Below are 26,465 nucleotides of genomic sequence, written 5' to 3' on the forward strand. Positions count from 1 at the left end.
TCCCTGTCCAGCCTGACTGCACAGCCATATGACTTTGAGCAATACCTTCAGTTTGGTGCTACTCATTCTGCAGTCTCAAAAAATCTGAAGAACCCCAACCCTTGATAATTTCAGCCATCTGTACAAACTGATCTAACACTGGGGCAACTAAGCATTATGGAGAAAATTCATTAACCACAGGGACTGATATTAAGGCAAATTTAGAATCTAAAATTTTAGCAAGTTTAGAATTTGAAATCTCCTAACAGCTATCAGGAAATATCTCCTAACAGCCATTAGGAGAAATCTCCTTACCTCCTAACAGCTATTAGGAGAAATCTATCTCCTAAGAGCTATTAGGAGAAATCTCCTAACAGCTACTAGGAGAATTTCAAATTGTTGAATAAATAATCACTGAGTGCCTATCACATGCCACTTTTTTATTCTATTATCCCTTTTGTTCTGAAAATGTTTTTATATCTCTTATCAGAAATTGTTTAATGTAGTTCAATTTCAGAATGAAAGGGATGGGATTATTTTAATTTCATGTAATGTTAAGAGTATGTGAAAAATGACCTCCTAAAATGACACTAACTACCTACTTGGTATTTCATAAATATTCTCTCCATGCCCTGTAACAATGCTATAAACTTGTGCAAGCTGTTTTCTCTTCCTGGAATGTCCTACCCACCTCCCCTGCTTAGTGATTTCCTATTCATCCTTTAAAACTTAGCTCAGTGTCACCCCCTCAGTGAAGACTTTCCTGGCTTTCAAGGAAGAGTAGTTAAGGACTCTCCTCTATGCCTCAATAACATCATACGTTGTGCCTCTGTCTCCCATATAAATAGTGCAGGGGGTTGGTCTTATTGAGTTTGGTAAATGTTAGCAAAGGGTAGGGGATCTATGCACATGTACTGAATGAGAGAATACTGGGGAGCTGGACAAATTAGTTCTGTAACCTCTGAGCCTCAATGTTCTCACACGACACAGTTGTTTCAAGAATTAAATTGGGACACAGTAATATTCATTAAATCATTTTGACAAGTGGTAATTTCCTCCTTTCTAGAATATGAACGCTCCAGAGCCCTAGCTATTCAAGAGAGTATATCATCCCTAGATCTGCTTTACCACAAAATCATTAAATGCCAGTACATATAATTTCTCCTTTAAAATATCCTTTTCATAAGCATTAGTGGTTGGCTTTCTCTTCAGAGTCAGCTTCATTCTTTTTGAGGGCTGCTGGGTATTTGACAAATTGTAGAGAACTATAAAGCGGAGTTTAGGGCAAGTGGTTGGGGGCTGACTTACCAGCTGTCTTCTTCGTAAGTACTGGCTTTAGTATAAAATTTGTGTTTCTCAAAAATTGTTCGATGTAAGTCACAGATCTTCTGTTCATAAAATATCAAAACTAGAATTTAACTGAGAGTGCTAAGAATCTGCTACACTCTTGTCTGTTTCTCTAGTAGGTTTTTGAAAACTTGTATCATGAAAAATTAAGACAGACAAAAGCAGAGAGAATAGTACAATGACCCTCTCCAGCAGTTATTTACATCTTTGTCTTACAGACAAATACTCAGTCAAGTCCCTCAATTGTTCTGTGGTTTAGGGTCCTCATCAGTAAAAAGTGAACTTGCATTATACCCATACCTTAAAAACTGGCTTCATGAAGCTCCCTTAGGGACTTCAGGGGTAGTAGGGTACTGCACCTTTTTTCTCCCTCAATAGACAGATATTAAATACAGGATTCATAACGTATTTGTGCAAAGGGATTCTGTGGCTAAATATTCTGGGAAGAAAAGTCACCAGACTAGACAACTTCCAACTTTCAGCTCTTAAGTACTGTGATTTTTTTTTTTTGGCCACGCTACTCGGCTTGTAGGATCTTAGCTCTCTGACCAGTGATCAAACCTGAGCCCTTGGCAGTGAAAGCATGGAGTTCTAACCACTGGACGGCCAGGGAATTCCCAAGTACTGTGATTTTACATATTTGATATACACTGAAATACAACCTGGTAAAAAGAATTTACTTTTCACATCAGCAGTTCAAACATTTTACTATTCAATCCATACTCAGTAAGTACATGGATGTGTTAGAGCTGTCCCTTTTCTACTGACAGTTGCACAATTTCAGATACTCAAAGAAAAGAGAAAACAAATATTGGGAGTTTGATTCTCCTGAGAAATACTTTGTTTCTGGGGATTAGGTAAAGTTTGTTTATTTTAATGAGCTATAAAAGTCTTTCTCTAGCCACCCCACTGTGTGTGAATGGGTTGTGCTGGGGATTTTAGCTCTGATGCAGGGGATCTGCTTATTCCTTTGAGCCCCCTGAGGAGAGGTGACATGGAGAGCAGATAATCAGCATGCAGTGCTGAGATGAACTGCATATAGGATAGATTATAAAACGGCACAGGACAGACCTTCAAGATGGCGGAAGAGTAAGAGGTGGAGATCACCTTCCTCCCACAAATACATCAGAAATACATCTACATGTGGAACAACTCCTACAGAACACCTACTGAACGCGGGCAGAAGACCTCAGACCTCCCAAAAAGAAAGAAACTCCTCACGTACCTCGGTAGCGCAAAAGGAAAAAGAAAAAACAGAGACAAAAGAATAGGGACGGGACCTGGACCAGTGGGAGGGAGTTGTGAAGGAGGAAAGGTTTCCACACACTAGGAAGCCCCTTCGCAGGTGGAGACTGCAGGTGGCGGAGGGGGAAGCTTCGGAGCCGCAGAGGAAAGCGCAGCCACAGGGGTGCGGAGGGCAAAGCGGAGAGATTCCCGCACAGAGGATCGGTGCCGACCAGCACTCACCAGCCCGAGAGGCTTGTCTGCTCACCGCCGGGGTGGGCGGGGCTGCGAGCTGAGGCTCGGGCTTCGGTCGGAGCGCAGGGAGAGGACTGGGGTTGGTGGCATGAACACAGCCTGAAGGGGGCTAGTGCGCCACAGCTAGCCGGGAGGGAGTCCGGGAAAAAGTCTGGACCTGCAGAAGAGGCAAGAGACCATTGTTTCGGGGTGCGCGAGGAGAGGGGATTCAGAGCACTGTCTAAATGAGCTCTACAGATGGGCACAAGCCATGGCTATCAGCGCGGCCACGAGACGGGCATGAGACGCCAAGGCTGCTGCTGCAGCCAAGAAGCCTGTGTGCAAGCACAGGTCACTATCCACACCCCTCCTCCTGGGAGCCTGTGCAGCCTGCCACTGCCAGGGTCCCGTGATCCAAGGACAACTTCCCTGGGAGAACACATGGTGCACCTAAGGCTGGTGCAACGTCACACTGGTCTCTGTCGCCACAGGCTCCCCCCGCATTCTGTACCCGTCCCTCCACTTTGGCCTGAGGGAGCCAGAGCCCCCTAATCAGCTGCTCCTTTAACCCCATCCTGTCTGAGCGAAGAACACATGCTCTCAGGCAACCTACACGCAGAGTCGGGGCCAAATCCAAAGCTGAACCCCAGGAGCTGTGCGAACAAAGAGAAAGGGAAATCTATCCCAGCAGCCTCAGTAGAGGATTATATCTCCACAATCAACTTGATGTACCCTGCATCTGTGGAATACTTGAATAGACAACGAATCATCCCAAAACAGAGGTGGTGGACATTGGGAGCAACGATATATATATTTTTCCCTTTTTCTCTTTTTGCAAGTGTGTATGTGTATGCTTCTTTCTGTGATTTTGTCTGTATAGCTTGGCTTTTACCATTTGTCCTAAGGTTCTGTCTTTCCGTTTGTTTTTTTTTTTAAGTATAGTTTTTAGTGCTTGTTATCACTGATGGATTTGTTTTTTGGTTTGGTTGCTCTCTTCTTTCATTTTTTTTTCTTTTTTTCTTTAAAATTATTTTTAAATAATTTTTTTTTTATGTTAACAACTTTATTTTCTTTTCTTTTTTTCTTTCTTTCTTTCTTTTTTTCTCCCTTGTCTTCTGAGCGATGTGGCTGACAGGGTCCTGATGCTCCGGCTGGGTGTCTGGCCTGTGCCTCTGAGGTGGGAGAGCCAAGTTCAGGACATCGGTTCACCAGAGACCTCTCAGCTCCACATAACATCAAATGGCGAAAGTTCTCCCAGAGAGCTCCATATCAACGCTAAAACCCAGCTCCACTCAACGGCCAGCAAGGTACAGTGCTGGACACCCTATGCCAAACAACTAGCAAGACAGGAATCAGCAGAGAGGCTGAGAGGCTGCCACCCATCAGCAGAGAGGCTGCCACCCATCAGCAGAGAGGCTGCCTAAAAGCATAATAAGGTAACAGACACCCCAAAACACACCACCGGACGTGGTCCTGCCCACCAGAAAGACAAGATCCAGCCTCATCCACCAGAACACAGGCACTAGTCCTCTCCCCCAGGAAGCCTACACAACCTACTGAACCAACCTTAGCCACTGGGGGCAGACACCAAAAACAACGGGAACTACGAACCTGCAGCCTGCAAAAAGGAGACCCCAAACATAGTAAGTTAAGCAAAATGAGAGATGGAGAAACACAGAGCAGATGAAGGAGCAAGGTAAAAACCCACCAGACCTAACACATGAAGAGGAAATAGGCAGTCTACCTGGAAAAGAATTCAGAGTAATAATAGTAAAGATGATCCAAAATCTTGGAAAAAGAATAGAGAAAATACAAGAAATGTTTAACAAGGACCTGGAAGAACTAAACAGCAAACAAACAATGATGAACAACACAATAAATGAAATTAAAAATTCTCTAGAAGGGATCAATAGCAGAATAACTGAGGCAGAAGAACGGATAAGTGACCTGGAAGATAAAATAGTGGAAGTAACTACCACAGAACAGAATAAAGAAAAGAGAATGAAAAGAATTGAGGACAGTCTCAGAGACCTCTGGGACAAAATTAAACACACCAACATCTGAATTAAAGGGGTCCCAGAAGAAGAGAAAAACGGGACTGAGAAAATATTTGAAGAGATTATAGTTGAAAACTTCCCTAATATGGGAAAGGAAATAGTCAGTCAAGTCCAGGAAGTGTAGAGAGTCCCATACAGGATAAATCCAAGGAGAATCACGCCAAGACAAGTATTAATCAAACTATCAAAAATTAAATACAAAGAAAAACTATTAAAAGCAGCAAGGGAAAAGCAACAAATAACATACAAGGGAATGCCCATAAGGTTAACAGCTGATCTTTCAGCAGAAACTCTGCAAGCCAGAAAGGAATGGCAGGACATATTTAAAGTGATGAAAGGGAAAACCCTACAACTAAGATTACTCTACACAGCAAGGATCTCATTCAGATTCGACAGAGAAATTAAAACCTTCACAGACAAGCAAAAGCTAAGAGAATTCAGCACCACCAAACCAGCTTTACAACGAATGATAAAGGAACTTCTCCAGGCAGGAAACACAAGAGAAGGAAAAGACCTACAATAACAAACCCAAAACAATTAAGAAAATGGTAATAGGAACATACATCTCAATAATTACCTTAAATGTAAACGGATTAAATGCTCCAACCAAAAGACACAGACTGGCTGAATGGATACAAAAACAAGACCCATATATATGCTGTCTAAAAGAGACCCACTTCAGACCTAGGGACACATACAGACTGAAAGTGAGGGGATGGAAAAAGATATTCTATGCAAATGGAAATCAAAGGAAAGCCGGAGTAGCAATTCTCATATCAGACAAAATAGACGTTAAAATAAAGAATGTTACAAGAGACAAAGAAGGACACTACATAACGATCAAGGGATCAATCCAAGAAGAAGATATAACAATTGTAAATATTTATGCACCCAACATAGGAGCACCTCAATACAGAAGGCAAATGCTAACAGCCATAAAAGGGGAAATCGACAGTAACATAATAATAGTGGGAACTTTAATACCCACCATCATCAATGGACAGAACAGCAAAATGAAAATAAATAAGGAAACACAAGCTTTAAATGACACATTAAACAAGATGGACTTCATTGATATTTATAGGATATTCCATCCAAAAACAACAGAATACACTTTCTTATCAAGTGTTCATGGAACATTCTCCAGGACAGATCAAATCTTGGGTCACAAATCAAGCTGTGGTAAATTTAAGAAAACTGAAATGATATCAAGCATGTTTTCCAACCACAACGCTATGAGACTAGATATCAATTACAGGAGAAAAATCTGTAAAAAATACAAACACATGGAGGCTAAACAATACACTACTTAATAACCAAGAGATCATTGAAGAAATCAAAGAGGAAATCAAAAAATACCTAGAAACAAATGACAATGAAAACACGACAACCCAAAACCTATGGGATGCAGCAAAAAGTTCTAAGAGGGAAGTTTATAGCAATACAATCCTACCTCAGGAAACAAGAAACACCTCAAATAAACAACCTAACCTTACATCTAAAGCAATGAGAGAAAGAAGAACAAGAAAATCCCAAAGTTTGCAGAACGAAAGAAATCATAAAGAGCAGATCAGAAATAAATGAAAAACAAATGAAGGAAACAATAGCAAAGATCAGTAAAACTAAAAGCTGGTTCTTTGAGAAGATAAAGAAATTGATAAACCATTAGCCAGACTCATCAAGAAAAAAAGGGAGAAGACTCAAAACAATAGAATTAGAAATGAAAAAGGAGAAGTAACAACTGACACTGCAGAAATACAAAGGATCATGAGAGATTACTGCAAGCAACTCTATGCCAATAAAATGGACAACCTGGAAGAAATGGACAAATTCTTAGAAAAGTACAACCTTCTGAGACTGAACCAGGAAGAAAGAGAAAATATAAAAAGACCAATCACAAGCACTGAAATTGAAACTGTGATTAAAAATCTTACAACAAACAAAAGCCCAGGACCAGATGGCTTCACAGGCGAATTCTATCAAACATTTAGGGAAGAGCTAATGCCTATCCTTCTCAAATTCTTCCAAAATACAGCAGAGGGAGGAACACTCCCAAACTCATTCTACAAGGCCACCATCACCCTGATACGAAAACCAGACAAAGATGTCACAAAAAAAGAAATCTCCAGGCCAATATCACTGATAAACATAGATGAAAAAATCCTCAACAAAATACTAGCAAACAGAATCCAACAGCACATTAAAAGGATCATACACCACAAACAAGTGGTGTTTATCCCAGTAATGCGAGGATCGTTCAATATATGCAAATCAATCAATGTGATAAACCATATTAATAAATTGAAGGAGAAAACCATATGAACATCTCAATAGATGCAGAAAAAGCTTCTGACAAAATTCAACACTCATTTATGATAAAAACTCTCCAGAAAGTAGGCACAGAGGGAACCTACCTCAACATAATAAAGGCCATATACCACAAACCCACAGCCAACATTGTTCTCAATGGTGAAAAACTGAAACCATTTCCTCTAAGATCAGGAACAAGACAAGGTTGCCCACTCTCACCACTATTATTTAACATAGTTTTGGAAGTTTTAGCCACAGGAATCAGAGAAGAAAAAGAAATAAAAGGAATCCAAATCGGAAAAGAAGAAGTAAAACTGTCACTGTTTGCAGATGACATGGTATTATACATAGAGAATCCTAAAGATGCTACCAGAAAACTACTAGAGCTAATCAATGAATTTGGTAAAGTAGCAGGATACAAAATTAATCCACAGAAATCTCTTGCATTCCTATACACTAAGGATGAAAAATGTGAAAGAGAAATTAAGGAAACACTCCCATTTACCATTGCAACAAAAAGAATAAAATACCTAGGAATAAACCTACCTAAGGAGACAAAAGACCTATATGCAGAAAACTATAAGACACTGATCAAAGAAATTAAAGACGATTCAGACAGATGGAGAGATATACCATATTCTTGAATTGGAAGAATCAACATTGTGAAAATGACTATACTACCCAAAGCAATCTACAGATTCAATGCAATCCCTAAAAACTACCAAAGGCATTTTTCACACAACTAGAACAAAAAACTTCAAAATTTGTATGGAAACACAAAGACCCCGAATAGCCAAAGCAATCTTGAGAAAGAAAAACGGATTTGGAGGAATCAGGCTCGTAGCCTTCAGACTATACTACAAAGCTACAGTCATCAAGACAGTATGGTACTGGCACAAAAAGAGAAATACAGATCAGTGGAACAGGATAGAAAGCCCAGAAATAAACCCATGCACATATGGCCACCTTATATTTGATAAAGGAGGCAAGAATATACAATGGAGAAAAGACAGCCTCTCCAATAAGTGGTGCTGGGAAAACTGGACAGCTACATGTAAAGAATGAAATTAGAACACTCCCTAACACCATACACAAAAATAAACTCAAAATGGATGAAAGACCTAAATGTAAGGCCAGACACTATAAAAGAGGGAAACATATGCAGAACACTCTATGACATAAATCACAGCAAGATCCTTTTTGACCTACCTCCTAGAGAAATGGAAATAAAAACAAAAATAAACAACTGGGACCTAATACAACTTAAAAGCTTTGGCACAGCAAGGGAAACCATAAACAAGATGAAGAGACAACCCTCAGAATGGGAGAAAATATTTGCAAATGAAGCAAATGACAAAGGATTTATCTCCAAAATATACAAGCAGCTCATGCAGCTCAATATGAAAAAAACAAACAACCCAATCCAAAAATGGGCAGAAGACCTAAATAGACATTTCTCCAAAGAATATATACAGATTACCAACAAATGAAAGGATGCTCAACATCACTAATCGTTAGAGAAATGTAAATCAAAACTACAATGAGGTATCACCTCACACCAGTCAGAATGGCCATCATCAAAAAATCTAGAAACAATAAATGCTGGAGAGGGTGTGGAGAAGAGGGAACCCTTTGCACTGTTGGTGGGAATGTAAATTGATACAGTCCGTATGGAGAAAAGTATGGAGGTTCATTAAACAACTAAAAATAGAACTGCCATACGACCCAGCAATCCCACTACTGGGCATGTACCCTAAGAAAACCATAATTCAAAGAGTCATGTACCATAATGTTCATTGCAGCTCTACTTACAATAGTCAGGATTTGGAAGCAACCTGTGTCCATCTACAGATGAATGGATAAAGAAGATGTAGCACATATATAGAATTTAATACTACTCAGCCATAAAAAGAAATAAAATTGAGTTATTTGTAGTGAGGTGGATGGACCAAGAGTCTGTCAAACAGAGTGAAGTAAGTCAGAAAGAGAAAAACAAATAGCATATGCTAACACATATACATGGAATCTAAAAAAAAAAAAAAAGAAAAGAAAATGGTTCTGAAGAACCTAGGGTGGGACTGGAATAAAGACGCATATGTAGAGAATGGACTTGAGGGGCATGGGGAGGGGGAAGGGTAAGCTAGGACGAAGTGAAAGAGTGGCATGGACATATATATACTACCAAATGTTAAATAGATAGCTAGTTGGAAGCACCCACATAGCACAGGGAGATCAGCTCGGTGCTTTGTGACCGCCTAGAGGGGTGGGATAGGGACGGTGAGAGGGAGACACAAGAGGGAGGAGATATGGGGATATATGTATACATATAGCTGATTCACTTTGTTATAAAGCAGAAACTAACACACCATTGTAAAGCAGTTATACTCCAATAAAGATGTTTAAAAAAAAAAAAACCCCAAAACGGCACAGTCCAAAAGGAAAGGAAGGGATGGGTAATATGTTATATGAAGATGTTCTGATATATGTGCATGTCTAGGAAAGGAGAAGGCTAACATGTGATATTCTGTTTGTTAAAAGTAATAAAAATAGCAAAGTTTACCAAAAAAAAGTCTTCCTCTATAACTATAATCTCTAGATTATCAGAAATACATTTGTGGAGATAATACAGGACATAAGAGACTCTACTTTTTGAGCTCTTCAGTATTTGAGTTTCACAGATAGATAAAATGGCAGAGAAAGGGCCAGAAAGCGAACATTCATAAAAAGCTCTGAAGAAGGAATGATGAATACATTTTCTTCTACTAAATTTTAATGCTCATTTTCTCATTTCACCCTAAACATATTCCACCAGGGAAACATATTGTTACCTAAGAAACCAAAAATTGTTTACTCTCAAAAGAGCAGGAAATAAAGAAAGCAGCCAGGAAATTATGGTTTGAGAGAAAACAGCACAGGAAGGCTAAGTTTTATGAAAATGCATAATTTTAATCAAGAATTGATTTGTGTTAAATATATATATTTTCATCTTTATAAAGTAGTATGTAAATAGAGAACTACATGGATGCTGCTACATGGAAGTTGATGCATAGGGAATTAACTGTTTTCTTTTCTAGATGTATTTTTTCTCAGATATTTAAATGATATCTGATTAACTATTTTTTGGTATAAACTTATTTATTTATTTTTGGCTGCGTTGGGTCTTCGTTGTTGCACGTGGGCTTTCTCTAGTTGTGGTGAGCGGGGGCTACTCTTCTTTGTGGTGCACGGGCTTCTCATTGCTGTGGCTTCTCTTGTTGTGGATCATGGGCTCTAGGTGCGTGGAGTTCAGTAGTTGTGACACGCAGGCTCAGTAGCTGTGGCTCGCAGGCTCTAGAGCACAGGCTCAGTAGTTGTGGCACACGGGCTTAGTTGCTCCGCGGCATGTGGGATATTCCCGGACCTAACCCGTGTCCCCTGCACTGGTGGGCGGATTCTTAACCACTGTGCCAACAGGGAAGTCCCTAACTTTCATTTTTAACTATTAAGTGTCTTCAAGATTGCTGACAGGTATCCTATTGCCTTTTCCCATTCAGCTCACTCTCTTGCTCTCTGAGAAGACTTTTACACATTTTTTCCTCTTTGCTCAAACCCCCACCTCCATCTTTCCCATCCTCGCTCTTCAATGATTACCTCGTTTCCTGTATCACTAAGAAAAGGAGCAATTTGAAAATAACTTCTATATGTTTCCACTTCTCATATATATGCATCTGTATCCACACTCTCTGCCTTAATCCCTCTTGACAACCCAAGGACACTGTTCTAGCAATTGGCCCTTTTGTCTTCTGTACCACATTTCTCCTTGTCTACTGGACCATTCATATCAGGATACAAGCATGATGTGCTATCTCCCATCTTAAAAAAAAAAAAAAGATAAAAAGCTGCCCTTAATCCCACATCCTTTTTATCTATGACCCGTTTTTCTGTTCCTTTTTTGTAGCAAAATTCCTCATAAGAATTGTTTATACTCACTGTCTCCAATTTTTCTCCTCCAAAACTTTAATCCACTCCAATGTGGCCGTAGTCTAAAAGCATTCCACCAGTGCTTGTCAGAGTCACCAATGGTCTCTATACCGCAAAATCCATAGGTCAATTCTCAGCCCACATCTTCCGTGACCTAATTCCGTAGTGTGTGACACAGCTGATTACTCCGTCCTTTTTGAAACACACTCTTTACCTGGTTTCAGGACAGTAGTCTCCTTTGGTTCCTTCCTCCTATCTCACTGGTTGCTCCTTTGCTGGTTCTTCCCTATCTCACCGACCTCTAACATGCGGGAGTGTCCCACACCTCAGTCTGTGGTCCTTTTCTTTATTTATACTCATTCCCTGTAGGTCATTTAATCAAAGCTCATGGCTTTAACCAGTACCTATGTGCTGATGATGTCATGATTTCCAAATTTATATCTCCAGTCTGGGCCTCCCCACTGAACCCTATAGTGATACATCCAGCTGCCTAATCAAAATGCCTGGCTAGATGTTAAATAGACATCTCAAACTTAACATGTCTGATACCCAAGCTCCCAACCTGTTCCTCTTGTAGGCTCTCTCATTTCAATAAATTTACACCATTCTTTACTCAGGCCCCAAACCTTGGATTACAAAACAGCCTCCTAACTCATCTACCTATTTCTGCCCTTGGCCCCTTCATTGCTCCCACAAATTGTCTATTCTCTACCTAGCAGCCAGAAGTTTGATAATTTTACATTTTACTCCTCTGTTTTAAACCCTCTGGTAGCATGTATTTTTTTGGGGGGGCTGCACCATGCGGCACGCGGGATCTTAGTTCCCCGACCCGGGATCCAAGCCGGGCCCTGGCAGTGGAAGCATGGAGTCCTACCCACTGGACTGTCAGGGAATTCCCAACACTCCAGTAGCTTTTTATCTCACTCAGATTATAAGCGGCCTATGAGACTATTACTATAATGGCCTATAAGATCCTTTATCATCTGGTCTCATCTCTTATCACCCTCCTCCTCACCCACTCTGCTCTAGACACACTGGTCTCCTGGCAGTTACTTGAACATGCCAAACACCCACCTCTCTCAAGGCCTTTGTCCTTGTTACTGCTGTCTCAAATGCTCTTTCCCCAAATATCTGCATGGCTTGCTTCCTATCTTCCTCAGGTCTCTGCTCAAATATCACCTTTACCAGGAAGGACTTCCTTAACTATATAAAATAGCAACACTTCTCGCACCATGCCTCTCCTACCCTGCTTTATTTTTCTCCAAAGCATTCATAACTATCTCTATAGTATATATTTACTTGTTAGCTTGTTGTTTGTTTTCCTCTTAGAGTACAAACTCCAAGATGTCAGGGACTTGATCTATTTTTTTCACTGCTGTTTCTCTAGTGCAGTGGTCCCCTACCTTTTTGGCACCAGGGACCTATTTCCTGGAAGACAATTTTTCCATGGACCGGGGTGGGAGGGTGGGGGGTTCAGGAGGTAATGCGAGTGATGGGGAGCGGCAGATGAAGTTTCACTGGTTTGTCCGCCGCTCACCTCCTGCTGTGCGGCCCGGTTCCTAACAGGCTGCTGACTGGTACTGGTCCGCGGCCCGGGGGTTGGGGACCCCTGCTCTAGTGTCTACAGATTAGGGCCTAGCACATGGCACTTAATAGGTATTTACTGAAGAAATGACAAATCTACAGAGATCAAATTAAAAAGTTAAATTTGTATAATTTCACCCAAAACCTGAAGATGACAAAAGACCCATGGCTTAAATAATTTAGAGCATGGAGAGTTTGTTTGGTAATAAGTAATAGTAGCTTCTGTGAGGGTCAGTTCAGTCTCCTAAAAGAGGAACTATTCCTTCACTGGTATTAGCCTACAAACACTACATAATATGAATGTGAAAATTTAAACAAATAAATCACTATTAAACTTTCAGACAAATAACTCATTTACTGAGCATCAACTTACGTTTTAAAACATGGGTCACCAGACATCAGTTGCATACTGATTAAAACCTAAACATAAGAAAAAGAAATATTGTAATTATAAAAATCTTGAGAGGAGAAGCCACATTCTTCTAATCTATGCACCTTCCACATCACCTAGTCCAGTATTTCCTATTTATAAATAAAATGATTACTGAATTGGGTCATATCCAATATTGAATTGCTGCTTTATAAAGTCATAGGTTAAAAATCATTTTCAACATTCACAACTTTGTCACTGCAAAAATAAGAGTGGAAAAGATGGAAACAAAAAGCAAGGGCTTCACCAGTAACAATCTTCTGGGTGTGTGCTGTTCTGGTCTATCTTATCTGTCTTTCCTCCCAGACTCCTGTGGTGTTTAAGTGTCTGGAATGTTTTCCTCCAATGTGTCTGCCATAATGATGCTTTCAGGGGTGCCTGCTGGTGGCCTGTAAGAGTAGAATGGTTCTGGCCTTTGCTCTAGCTTTGGACAAGAATGAATTTAGTTTTTTAATCATTCATGATTTTATTCATTCATGAAGCAATTATAATATTTTGTAAAGATCAGGCTTAGAAATATCTGATCTTCCTGACACCCCGAGCTATTCAAGACCTCTCACCCACAGTAAGAGGCATTTCCTCTGGAGGATCGCTATATGTGTTTATCCTGAAGACTAAATGCTTAATTCAAGTCTCCACATACCTATTAGCAGCACCTGAAATATGAAATGCACAGGGTTATCTATGCAGCTCCCCATTCTAAGAAGCTAAAGAATAAAAGGACTCAATATTTGGAGAAATGTGAACTCTCATACACTCTGCTAATGGGAATGTAAAATGTTTCAGCCACTTGAAAACCAGTGCAGTAGCTCTGCAAAAGGTTAAAAGCAGAGTTACCATGTGACCCAAGAATTCTGCTCCACGAGTACCTACTCTTGGATACATGCCCAAGAGAAAAGAAAATATATGCCCACAATGAAACTTGTATATGAATGCCCATAGCAGCATTGCTCATAATAGCTAAAAAGTGAAAACAACAAGCCAAATGACCATTAACTGATGAATAAATAAAATGTGGTATAGCCATACAATGGAATATTACTTAGCCACAAAAAGGAGTGTAGTACTGACACATGCTACTCCATGGATGAACCTTGAAAACATTATGCTAAGTTTAGAGAAGCCAGACACAAAACATTACATATTCTATAATCCCATTTATATGAAATGTTTGGAATAGGTAAATCCATAGAGTAGATCAGTGGTTGTTTAGGATGGGGGGAAGGGAGGGGAGTTGGGGGAAAGTGGGAAGTGACTGCTATTGGGCACATACGAGGTTTCTGTTTTGGAGTGATGAAGATGTTCTAAAATTGATTATGGTAATAGTCGGACACACCTATGAATATACTAAAAACCATTCAACTGTGTACCTTAACTGAGTGAAATGTATGGTAAGTGAATCATAGCTCAATAAACTATAAAAATTTAGAAGTACTCAATGTCCTTCTCTACCTACCAAATGGATCAGCTTCTCTCTCAAGGTACTTACTACGTGACTTTAACTAATGTTCTTGCCACCTTCTAGAAAGAAGGAGTTAGCATCTGTAGAACATCCACCCTGCCCCAGAGTATACTAGGCTCTGTGAGGATACTACTGCAAACACATTCTGGGAAACCTACCAGGCCAAGACCTTTTAGAGAAGGTCTCTGGAAACAGCCTCCCCCGCCTCCCAGATTCTGCTGACGTCATCGCAAGCCAATGCCACTTAGCAGCTGAAGTTCTAGGGAGGGCAGGGAAGCTGTGAGTAAGCACAGGAAGTTGGTCTACAGACAGAATGATAATGCAGAGAGGCAAGAACAGTCCCTGAGAGGCCTAGAAAGCTCCTTTAGCTCCTGGGAATTCAGGTCTGGTTGTAACTTCCCACCCTAGGGCTCTATGAAACGTCCTTGTGTTTGAACTAAAGTTCTCTTCTACATGAGCTAACCTGAGGGATTTCTATTCCATACAACTAGTGTTGGCAAAATCACATACAGTAACTCATTTAGGCCTCAAGAACAGGTCCCTGGGGCAAGTACTGCAATCCCCCTTTTACAGAGGAGGAAACAGTGGGGCTGAGGTGAAGTGCCTACACAGGGCTCCAGAGATCAAAGAACAAACACAGAGCCCTGATGCCATAATCCACGCTCCTGCCACGTGGCTGGGGTTATGCTCCTTAAGCTCCCTAAACCTCTGGCTACTCAAAAAATTCTGGTTGAATGAATGAATGAATACCTAGAGTACTATTATTCAGAAATGGTATATTTTTGTTGGATCAGAATTTAAAGCTTTGCTAATGCTTTCTGAAATGCCTAGGTGCTAACTGCCTTTTAAGAATCAGCCATAGGATCTTATTGCGTTCTGGGAATAATAATGATAATGGTAATAGTAACAAAAACCTTAACAGTAGTCATGAATTGAGAATCTATTAAGTGCCAGGCATAAGCTAAGTGGGTTTGAAAACTGTTAGATATAGGGTAATTCTTTTGTCCACTAACTTCTGACCATTCAGTTTTTATTCAGGATTATTTTCCTTTCTTATCATGAGATAACTTACCATAATGGGGTAAACCTAACTAAAACACAGCAAAAGGTTTACCCAGTGAGTTTTACCAGATGCAAGGTACCTTACAAACATTTTCTCTACTGGTTTCATTGAATACTCCAGCTCTCTGAAGTGTGTATTCCCTCTGGGTTCACCAGAATACATGGCTCCTGACGGTACTTGGAAACAGTTAGGGCAGATGTCCAAAGTGAGTTTCACTTGTTGCGAGAGAACCCAGTGACTTCTATGTGCCCACCACAGCTGCTTTGGAAATCACCTCTTGGGAGCTATAAGCATATTGTAAGGTATTCATTTACAATGCTCCTTCCCTTCCACTCATCGAGCCCTTATGCTGTAGTGGTTGTGTGTACTCTTCCCTGAACGTTTATAGCACCATGTGATCATGAAGGTGAACATTTGTTACTTTTCAGTGCTTCTGTGATTTGGACAGTTTTTTCTTTTACATGATGAGTATTTCAGTGGTATGTTCAGCTTATGATCTCAATACTGATTCCCATCTTGCCCTTGACAGTATATACCTATGATTATTTAAAGGCAGAGAATCTCATTTGTTGACATGTAAATCTAGAAACGTGCTTACTTTAAGAATGGAATTATCCTGTCTTGTATTTTTGGTATCATAGCCTTCCAGTAAACAGCGACGAGTGGTATTTCCTGATCCAGCAAACTCTGCCAGGTTTAGATCTGCAAAGCCCAGCTATGAAAAGAAAGATAATTATATTAATAGAATATCTACTAGGCTTCTATCATATTATCTTTAAAATAAACATTCAACCCATGCTCTAGCCAAGTGGTCTCAAACTTCAGTTATTTGCAGTTTTTGCCAACTTCACAACACCTGTTCTATTCTTTGCTTAATATTGGGTTGGCCAAAAAGTTTCTTCGATTAATGAATACGTTGTTCAATCAAGTTCTTGGTGAAAGTGAAAAATGTGCCTTTTTACCTAAAACCGAACGAACTTTTTGGCCACCCCAATGTGTCTTAAAAAGTTGGCTCCCTTTTTGCAAAAATGTACCACCTATTCTACTCTTGTCTTAAGCATTATCTCTGAAATCACATATTTGATCGCTAAATGTATTTTTCTGCACACATTAAAATATATAACTAAACGTAAAAATAATGCATATTAAACAGCTGAAATCACTGCAAGTTAGCAGTGGTGCTCACACCGCTCTATGGGAAATACTAGCAGACCAATCATGGTCATTTGTACACACATAGAGAAAACCAATCAGACTCTCATCTCCCTGTTCTGGTCTGGCTCTATTCCCAGTTAACCACTGGTGACTGCAGATAGTTACTTGCAGGTTACTAAGTTCTCACTGCCCACCCAAGAGTGAAATGATTTAGGTGTATCACATACTTCCTTTGGTACAACCTTCCACACCACAACCTTTACCACCTTCCACAACATTTGCCTTGCTGGTCCCCCTTGAGCTGAATCTCTCTTTATGAAGCCTTCTTCCTTCCTTCCCCACACCAACCTTCTCTGCTGTTACCCAGAAGCTCAGCTCAACCACATTCCTCCCTCTTATTACTACTCGGGTTTGGTCCCCATTTTCTGCAGCTACCAAAGATTACCCTATGGTCTTTCCTCTGATGCTGCTCAACCCTATTTCTCATTTCCAAGGGGTACAAAAAAATCACTCCTTCATATCATTATTTTTTGAACAGTCTATTCTATATAACTAAGTGTATATAGTCTTTTATTAACAAAAAAATGTGTCGAGCTTGCGAGTACATCTCCCTGAATATATAATAAAAAGTATTATACACGTCAAACCCTGCTTGATTTTAAGTTGAGTGCTGTGATTTTAAGTTGCCTGCTTTAATGCTTTAAAACATGCAATGAGGAACATATGAATGGCATTTAAGATGAAGATTTTTATTGTAGGATGGAGCATTATTTTAGTGGGTTTTAACTGGTATAAGAAGAATGAAGAATAAGAATTTAAGAGACCAGCTGAAGGACCACAAGCTCCAAAAGCAGTAAGTCAGGAACATACCAAGCCACAGGTAATATCTACCTAATCTTCACATGATTACTCTGGTCTTACTGCCTCTTTTAGGGGTCCAAGAGATCAGCAAAAAGCCTGGATATGTCCAGGGCAAAGTCACATCCAAATGAACATGCGAAGACTCCTGTGGCTGTGTGATCACGCATCATCCACATGCCTTATTTCATACATTATCCTTTCTCTTTGAACCTCCAATACCTTTTCCATCCACACTCTTTGCTGATACCTTGCTTCCTATTTCACTCAGAAATAAAAGCAATCAAAAGAGCATTCAACTTCCACAAGCTCTTATCACCAGCCACATCCACTCGCCTACCTGAGTCTGTGCCCACATATTTACCTGCCCACTTACTGTAAGTGAGCTGGCTGTGCTCCCATCCAAGGCCAACCACTCTCCTCTCGCCTATTCCAAGTTCATCGCTTCGGGGATTCTTCCCTCTCTATGGATCATTCCCAGAACACAAACATGCTGGATTTTCTCCCATCTTAATGAACGAAAGAAAACAAAACCTCATGCCATACCTCTCTCCAGTCTACTGTAATATTCTTCTGCTCCCCTTTGGAGCAAGACTCCTCGAAAGACTTGTCTATATTGACTGTCTCTGATTCCTCTGCCCATGGCCACCTCGTCTACTTCATTTGCCTCTCTCCTCCTCATCCACTCTTCCAGCCACAAGGTCCTTTTCCTTGAAAAATGCCAAGATCACCTCAAAGCCTTTAGCACTTACTGTTCTTTTGCCTGATACATTCTCTCTTAGATCTTCTCACAGCTTTCTTCCTCAATGCATTAGGGTCTATGTTCAAATGTCATCTCTCTAAAGGGGCCTCCCTTGACCATTCTAGAACATGCCTGGCTCCCCCCTCCCCTCCCCTGTAGCTGTAACTGTCTACCCCTTATCTGCTTTATTTTTCTCAGTAGTTATCATCACATCATGTATATACACATCTCATATTTATTTTATTGTCTGTCCCCCTCCCGCAATCCTCCATTAGAATGTAAGCTCCCCAAAGTCAGGGATTTTTGTCTGTTTTGTTTACTGCTGTATCTCTAATACTTAAAATAGTGGCAGGAACAATGCTTGGCACATGGTAAGCAGTTAACACGTATTTTTTGAATAAAAAACAGCCCTTTGGCTCACCATCCACTGTTGGAATGCTGGTATTACAGTCACTAAGCATAAAGCAAGTTTTTTTAAAAAAAGAATCTGGTCAGTCCCCATTAAGAAAGCATGCTAAGGTCAACATTTACTGAGCACTTTTTATGTGCCAGGCCCTGCTTTAAATACTGGAAAACAGTGATCAACAGGACAGATAAGAACCATCTTGTGGGGCTTCCCTGGTGGCGCAGTGGTTGAGAGTCCGCCTGCCGATGCAGGGGGGACGCGGGTTCGTGCCCCGGTCCGGGAAGATCCCACATGCCGCGGAGCGGCTGGGCCCGTGAGCCGTGGCCGCTTAGCCTGCGCGTCCGGAGCCTGTGCTCCGCAACGGGAGAGGCCACAACAGTGAAAAAAAAGAACCATCTTGCAAGAGCTTACATTGTAATGAGGTACAAGAGAGTCCATATTTCCTTATGATTTTCTCTTTGGTTTCACTGAGATAACTGTCTCAGTAAAATGGCATATATATATATATAATATAAATTGTAGGTATAACTGTGGTAGAGCTTCCTTCAATTGGCAAATAATTTTGAGCATCTTCATTCTAGATAATGTTAGGTATTAGGAATGTATATTATTCCTATTCTCAAGGAACTCATAGTTTAATAAAGGAAGATAGAAAAGGAAATAAATTCCTATAAAAAAGTATAAGTGCTGTGATAAAGGAAGGCACAATTACAAGAAAGAGAGGAAAAGAAAATTTCTCAGTGGGGAGGGATGACTAAGTTGAGTTTTTAACGATACATGAGTCAACAGAAGCACATGCATGGCAGGGAAAACATCAAGTCACAAGGCAACAAGGCTAAAACAGCACAGCACACTCCAGGAATGTTCTCTGGGCAGTATGTCTGAAGCATAAGGATGAGTGAGTGAGTGGGTGAGTGTGCAGAGAGATGATTTGCAAACCAAGATGGGTCTAATATGCTAGGTTAAAGACTTTTCATTTCATTTTCCTTTACAGGCAATAGAGAGCAGCTGAAGAACTAAAAGTGGGGGAAGGATATGATCATCTTTGAATTTCAGAACAATCCCTCTGGCAATAATATAGAGGATGAACTGGTGGGAGACGACAGAGGTGGAGAAAAGATAGGAGGCCAATGCAGGTTTTAAATAAGAAATAATGAAGGCATAACCTAGGGCAGTGGTCTTGGGACTGGAGAGAAGAGATGGTTTCAAAAGCTTTTTAGAAAGGAGAAATCAAGATCTGTCAGTCAAAGCAGACTGTTTTTTGCCTACCCATCATTCAATGCCCTGATATTCCTTGCTAGCAAGTCCTGATTTTATTCAAGTGTCCACTCTTAGCTCATCCATGTACATAAGGCAAGTAACCCAACCTCTAGCTGACTGTAAAATTGTGATTAGTCTAAGCTAACCATGGCAATCCATTCCTACTGGCCATGACTAGTTTAGGAGTAGGCATATGATCCAGTTGTGTACAATCAAAGGTACAGGGAAATCCTCTGGGGGCCATGTAGTAAAAGTTTTCTCACTTGAAAAAGTCATAAATGGGGAAACAGCTGAGCTTTGTCATATGTGAATGTGTTGACTAAAACTTGAGCAGCTAGCCACCTCCTGATCATGAAGGGAGCTAGCCAAGGACAAAGCCATCACATAGAGAATGTAAAAAAGAAAAGAGAAAAGTAACATGGATTCTTGATGATGTCCTTTAGTCAGTGGATTAACCAATCCTGGAGCAGCTCTACCTCACATCTATAGTTCTATCTCATATCTACCTGTTTTGTGAGATTAAAAAAATCTCTAGGTGAGGAGGGTTTTCTGTTACTTGTATCAAAGAGCATCCTAACTGATACTGCAGCCAACTAGTTTTAGAGGGGTAGGTAGATTTGATAGTTGAAACTAGTGCCCTGGTTCTTGGCTTAGATGACTAGACTGATGGAGCTACCATCACAGAGAAATACAAGAGGAGTATGTGGGGAGTTCCCTGGTGGCCTAGTGGTTAGGATTCCAGGCTTTCACTACCGTGGCCCAGGTTCAATCCCTGGTCAGGGAACTGAGATCCTGCAAGTGACACGGTGTGGCCAAAAAAAAAAAAAAAAAAAAAAAAGGGTTTTAGAGATTAAAGGGGTTTAAAAATAAAAGAGTTGGCTTAGATGACTAGACTGATGGAGCTACCATCACAGAGAAATACAAGAGGAGTATGTGGGGAGTTCCCTGGTGGCCTAGTGGTTAGGATTCCAGGCTTTCACTACCGTGGCCCAGGTTCAATCCCTGGTCAGGGAACTGAGATCCTGCAAGTGACACGGTGTGGCCAAAAAAAAAAAAAAAAAAAAAATAGTGGTTTAGAGATTAAAGAGGTTTAGAAATAAAAGAGTTGGGTTTCTGGTAGTATTATTAATTACTAATTCCTTCTGTCCAGCAAAAAAGTGAGCACATTCATTAGTAATTCCATACAGCTAGTAAAAGTATAAAGGACAGTAGTGATCATGTATACAGAGTGCTAAGAGAGCACAGAGGGGGGAGTCCTATTCCACTGGGGGTTGGGTGGGACTGAGAATACTTCCCAAGGGAAACTGAATTAACAGTTGCTATTGTTTAATGCAAACCAGAGACTGTCTCCTAGTAAGGAAACTGAAACTTAAGAATAACATCCCATAATCAACATTTAGAAAGAATATGCCTATAATTTATTGTTGGATCCAACTATTCAATCTCTGAGTTGCTTTATTTAAAAAGCCAAGCTTAAACAGCAATTAGAAAAGCAAAACATTTAATTTTTAAGCTTATAAATAGCAATGATTACAAATTCCAAAGGTGTTAAAGAACACCACCTTACCTTTGCATAAGCTTTTCCACCTTTTAATTCCTGCCAAAGATAAAAAAACACTATAAGGATATCATATGACTAAAGATTTAAAATTAAATATATGTCAAATAATTTTGAGGTAGATATTTACAGGCTAGCAAATACAGAGTAAAATTCTGATGATCTTAAATCCAACTGTTTGGATGTCCCCTGCCCCCCTGAAAATAACCAGAATTTTTACTTAGAATTTAACTTAAATCTGAAGGAGACAAATGGTGAGAAGACAAGCTAATATTTAATCTATTTGCTGAAGAAGAAACTGCCAAAAATGTCCTGGACCCATTGCAAGAACATGAATCACCAAAGAAAGGTTAAATTAATTACTGAGTTAAGCATATTAATAATATATTGTACAAAGATTTCAACAAGAGTTGAAACCCCCGCCCCAGAGACAACCATGGTTATCAATTTTTAGGAACTGTCCAAAAGATGTATATATACATTTCTGCTTTACTCGAATGATAGCACACTACATATACTGTTCTATACCTTACTTTTTTCCACTTAATATAGATGGCATTTGTTCTATGGTAATACAGTAGAAACTCCCTTCTCTAATTCTTATCTAAGTGAAGGAGACTGGCAAAAGTGAAAAGTAAAACATATATATATATATATATCTTAACATTTTACTTTAAAATATGTAACTACATTAATTTGCCAAATCCCTCAATTTAGGACATCACAGAGATGCAAGAATTAAGTGTAAAACACTTAGAACACTGCTTAGCACACAGTATATGTACTCTGTATTATGTGTTTGCCATTAAAATTAGGGCCAAATTCTCCTCTCCTCACTCACTTTTTTTTTTCCTAGTGGGTTTTTTTTTCCTTTATTTAGTTTACAAAATACATGCTTACAGAAAATTAAAACATTATAGAAATACATAAAGCCGATCATGAAAGTTCTCCCATAATCCCACTCTCACAAAGCCACTGATAACAATGTGGTATTACTTCTCCATTATTTTTTAGAGCATTAACAAGTTACTCTACCAAAAAAAAAAAAATAATGCTTGCACAGCTTCCTTTTTTATATAAGAATAAAATTTGGACATGTTATTCCAGAGATATTTCTCACTCGTAATGGAGAGAAACTACATGAAGATACCATAATCTATTATACCAGTCCCTTATTGTTAGGACATCTGGACTAGTTTTAATTAAAGACAAAGGTGAAATAAATTTGCTGTGTACAATTGTCAGATTATTCCCATTAGGCAGTTTCCTAGTGAGTTAGCCAAATATTCCAAGCATCTTCAGTATATTCTGGAAAACTACCCTCCTAAAGATTGTAACAACTACACTCCCACCTACAGCATGCAAGAGGGGATATGTATATTTGGAAATGCTTATTCAAAATTATGGTATAATTTCTTAATTTGAAACAAATTTTAAACTGATTGTTCCTGTAATTTTGTTTTATAACTATAGAAAGTGAAGTGTGACAAATTTTCTTGCCTGATAGGGAATCAGGATGCTAAGGACAGGGTTTGTAAAACTCAGTATATGCCAGAAAGAGGCACAGGCATCAGAAACTTAAGTAACACTTTTCTATGAAGTCTTCACAAAAGACTGCAGCCCTTGCTATAGCTTCAAATACGTCCATTGGTATCTCCAGTTATTTCTCCAGGGTTTGATACCTATATTGGTAACCTACTGCTTGTGGAATGCAATTGAAACTCAAAACATAAGCTTTCCCTGCCACCACCAGCTGTTCTCATTCAACTGCAGCAGACAACTCTCTACTCCTGGGACACACACCTCTCACATGTCTCGTTTGTCACTTCACACCTCATTTTAGAGTAGGCTATTTCTTCTCTGACCACTCTCAAGACTCAGCTCAAACACCATTGACCCTTATGAATCTTCCATAATCCTCCTCAGGGAAAATAAATGGGCTTTTCCTCTGTGTTATCCTGGCTTTTTGCTGGTACCTCTACGACACCATTTCTGTAATAAGGTACTAAAGTGGAAGTCTTAAAGCAGTGGTCCCCAACCTTTTTGGCACCAGGGACCAGTTTCATGGAAGACAACTTTTCCATGGACTGGGGCTGCGGTGGGGGGGGATGGTTTCGGGATGATTCAGGTGCATTACGTTTATTGTGCACTTTATTTCTATTATTGTTACATTGTAATATATAATGAAATAATTATACAACTCACCATAATGCAGAATCAGTGGGAGCTCTGAGCTTGTTTTCACTTGCCACCCACTGATAGCGTTTTGACATGAGTCTGCAAGCAATTGATTATGGTCTCTGTGCAGTCAGACCTCTCTGCTAATGATAATCTGTATTTGCAGCCGCTCCCCAGCGCTAGAATCACCGCCTCAGCTCCACCTCCGATCATCAGGCATTAGGTTCTCATAAGGAGCGCACAACCTAGTTCCCCCGCATGCGCAGTTCACGGTAGAGTTCGCGCTCCTGTGAGAATCCAATGCAGACGCTGATCTGACAGGAGGCGGAGCTCAGGCAGTAAGGCGAGTGATGGGGAGTGGCTGTAAATACAGATGAAGCTTCGCTCACTCACCCGCCGCTCACCTCCTGCTGTGCGGCCCAGTTCCTAACAGGCCACGGACCAGTACCGGGGTTGGGGACCCCTGTCTTAAAAGACAGACACACCTCACCTACTTCCTGAACAGCATCTAGTGCAGAACTTTATAGAACATGCACTCAAAAACTGTGGAATAAACATACAGAAGACTTCAAATCCTCTAATCCCAAATTATCAATCACAGATATCAGTTTTTAAAGGATTAAAAAGAAAGACTGCTCCCCTCAAAACATGTCCTACTACAGTAAGCAGTTTTGTAAGTTAAAAAAAAAAAGGTGTGTTTTGGGCTTCCCTGGTGGCGCAGTGGTTGAGAGTCCGCCTGCCGATGCAGGGGACACGGGTTCATGCCCCGGTCCGGGAAGATCCCACATGCCGCGGAGCGGATAAGCCCGTGAGCCATGGCCGCTAGGCCTGCGCGTCCGGAGCCTGTGCTCCGCAACGGGAGAGGCCACATCAGTGAGAGGCCTGCGCACAGCAAAAAAAAAAAAAAAAAAAGTGTGTTTTAATAAAACTGATAAATCATTCTATCTTTAGGAGAGTTATGCTCAACAAACCCATATACGCTTGATATCTGCATCTTACCTCCCAGGATCTCAAACTGTTTATTTTAGAAATAAAAAAAGGGGAGAGGACAGTTCATTGTAAAATATGAAAAAGTAATGATTCAGGCATGTGAGTTTTTGCTTTATATTCCTAGCCAGAGCACAAATGACTGGATATTCTCATCAACACCAAGCTTAAAAAGAAACAAAAAACAAAAATGGAACCACCATGAAGACAACGCCACATTAAAATCTTTCTCTTGATACTTTCTGGCTTCCAGCTGATTGGATGAGTTTCTTCTGTTGCTGTATCATCCTCTCCGTATACTTTAATGGTTTTATCAGCTTCAGCTGTTAGTAACCGACTTTCGGGACTGATCAAAAGCACAAGCAAATATTCCTGACTCACTGTCCAAAGACCCAGGCTGCACTGCTGCATGAACTCTCTGGAAATTGTAGCCAGCTCTCCAGTCCCAAAGATGCATAGTGCCATTGTCAGCTCCAGATACAAACACTCCATCAGAATTTATTGTCAGTGTATTAATAATAGCATTGTGACCAGAAAGATTTTTTTTTTTTTTTTTTTTTTTTTTTTTTTCCTCTCACTGCTGTGGTCTCTCCCGCTGCGGAGCACAGGCTCTGGACGTGCAGGCTCAGTGGCCACGGCTCACGGGCCCAGCCGCTCCGCAGCATGCGGGATCTTCCCAGACCGGGGCACGAACCCATGTCCCCTGCATCGGCAGGTGGACTCTCAACCACTGCGCCACCAGGGAAGCCTGACCAGAAAGATTTTGAATGAAACTTCCATCGGGGAGTTTCCACTGTTTTGTTATCTGGAGAACCAGATGCAAATTGTGTAATGTCTTGGATGTAAAACCACAGCCCTGATTGATTTTTTGTGATTTGTTAATGTGACTCTTGTTTTTCCAGCCACCAAATCCCATAATCGTATTGCAGTGTCATGGCTTCCAGTAATAATTTGTGGTTATGCAGCTTGACACCTCACTGCAGCCACCGCATTAGTATGTCCAGATAACGTGTGTACGCTGGCTTTAGTTCTCACATCCCAAATCCGTGCAGTTGAGTCTCGGCTACAGGTCACCAGCATGTTGATTGTTGGGTGCAGATCCAAAGCATACACTGTACTCAGGTGTCCATGACAGTGCCTTATAACCTTATTATACTCAAGATCCCAGCAGTTGACTTGTTTGTCTTCTCCACAGGAGAACAGGTATGCGCTCCTTGGGCTCACTATCACACCACGCACCGTACTGATGTGCGTTTTAACTTGCCACTAGCCAGTTAATGACAGTTATAACTTGCCACTAGCCAAGTCCCAGATCTTTATAGTTCTGTCAGCAGATCCAGTAACAAACCACTGATTTCCAGGTTCCACAGCAATACATCAAACCCAGGCAAGATGCCCACTGATCACTCTGTAGAGTTTCCACGGTGGGTGCCACTGAAGTTTTGGCATTGTAGGGACTTTTTTAGCCATCAGTGTGGAGTTCTTGGCATTGCCACCGTCCATAACAACTGCCCCTGCAGGCTGTGACTGGTCAGAAGCCCCAGGGTGTCTGTATTCACCTCCAGCAGATGCACTATGGTTTGCATCGACCCTGGCTTGAGAAGTAGGTAATGCCACAGCTAAGGACTGTGCAGGTGATTCACTCGGCCTTCTTTGGATCTTAGTGTCCTC

General features: G+C 40.6%; 1 protein-coding gene and 1 pseudogene across 1 annotated transcript in view; both read right to left on the minus strand.

Annotated features, from left to right (window-relative positions):
• Nucleotides 1–26,465, minus strand: part of EEIG2 (EEIG family member 2) — a 108,057-nt gene that overhangs the window by 24,407 nt on the left and 57,185 nt on the right. The window contains exons 3-5 of the mRNA XM_007449340.1: nt 21,639–21,668; nt 16,249–16,365; nt 13,069–13,115 (exon numbers count right to left, since the gene is read on the minus strand). Coding sequence (XP_007449402.1) covers nt 13,069–13,115; nt 16,249–16,365; nt 21,639–21,668 — 194 coding nt within the window. The remainder of the gene's footprint in view (nt 1–13,068; nt 13,116–16,248; nt 16,366–21,638; nt 21,669–26,465) is intronic.
• LOC103090361 (pleiotropic regulator 1-like) overlaps nt 24,316–26,465 on the minus strand; it is a 2,640-nt pseudogene continuing 490 nt past the window's right edge.

This window comes from Lipotes vexillifer, unplaced genomic scaffold (assembly GCF_000442215.2).
Source record: "Lipotes vexillifer unplaced genomic scaffold, Lipotes_vexillifer_v1.1 scaffold393, whole genome shotgun sequence".
NCBI classification, from domain to species: Eukaryota; Metazoa; Chordata; class Mammalia; order Artiodactyla; family Lipotidae; genus Lipotes; species Lipotes vexillifer.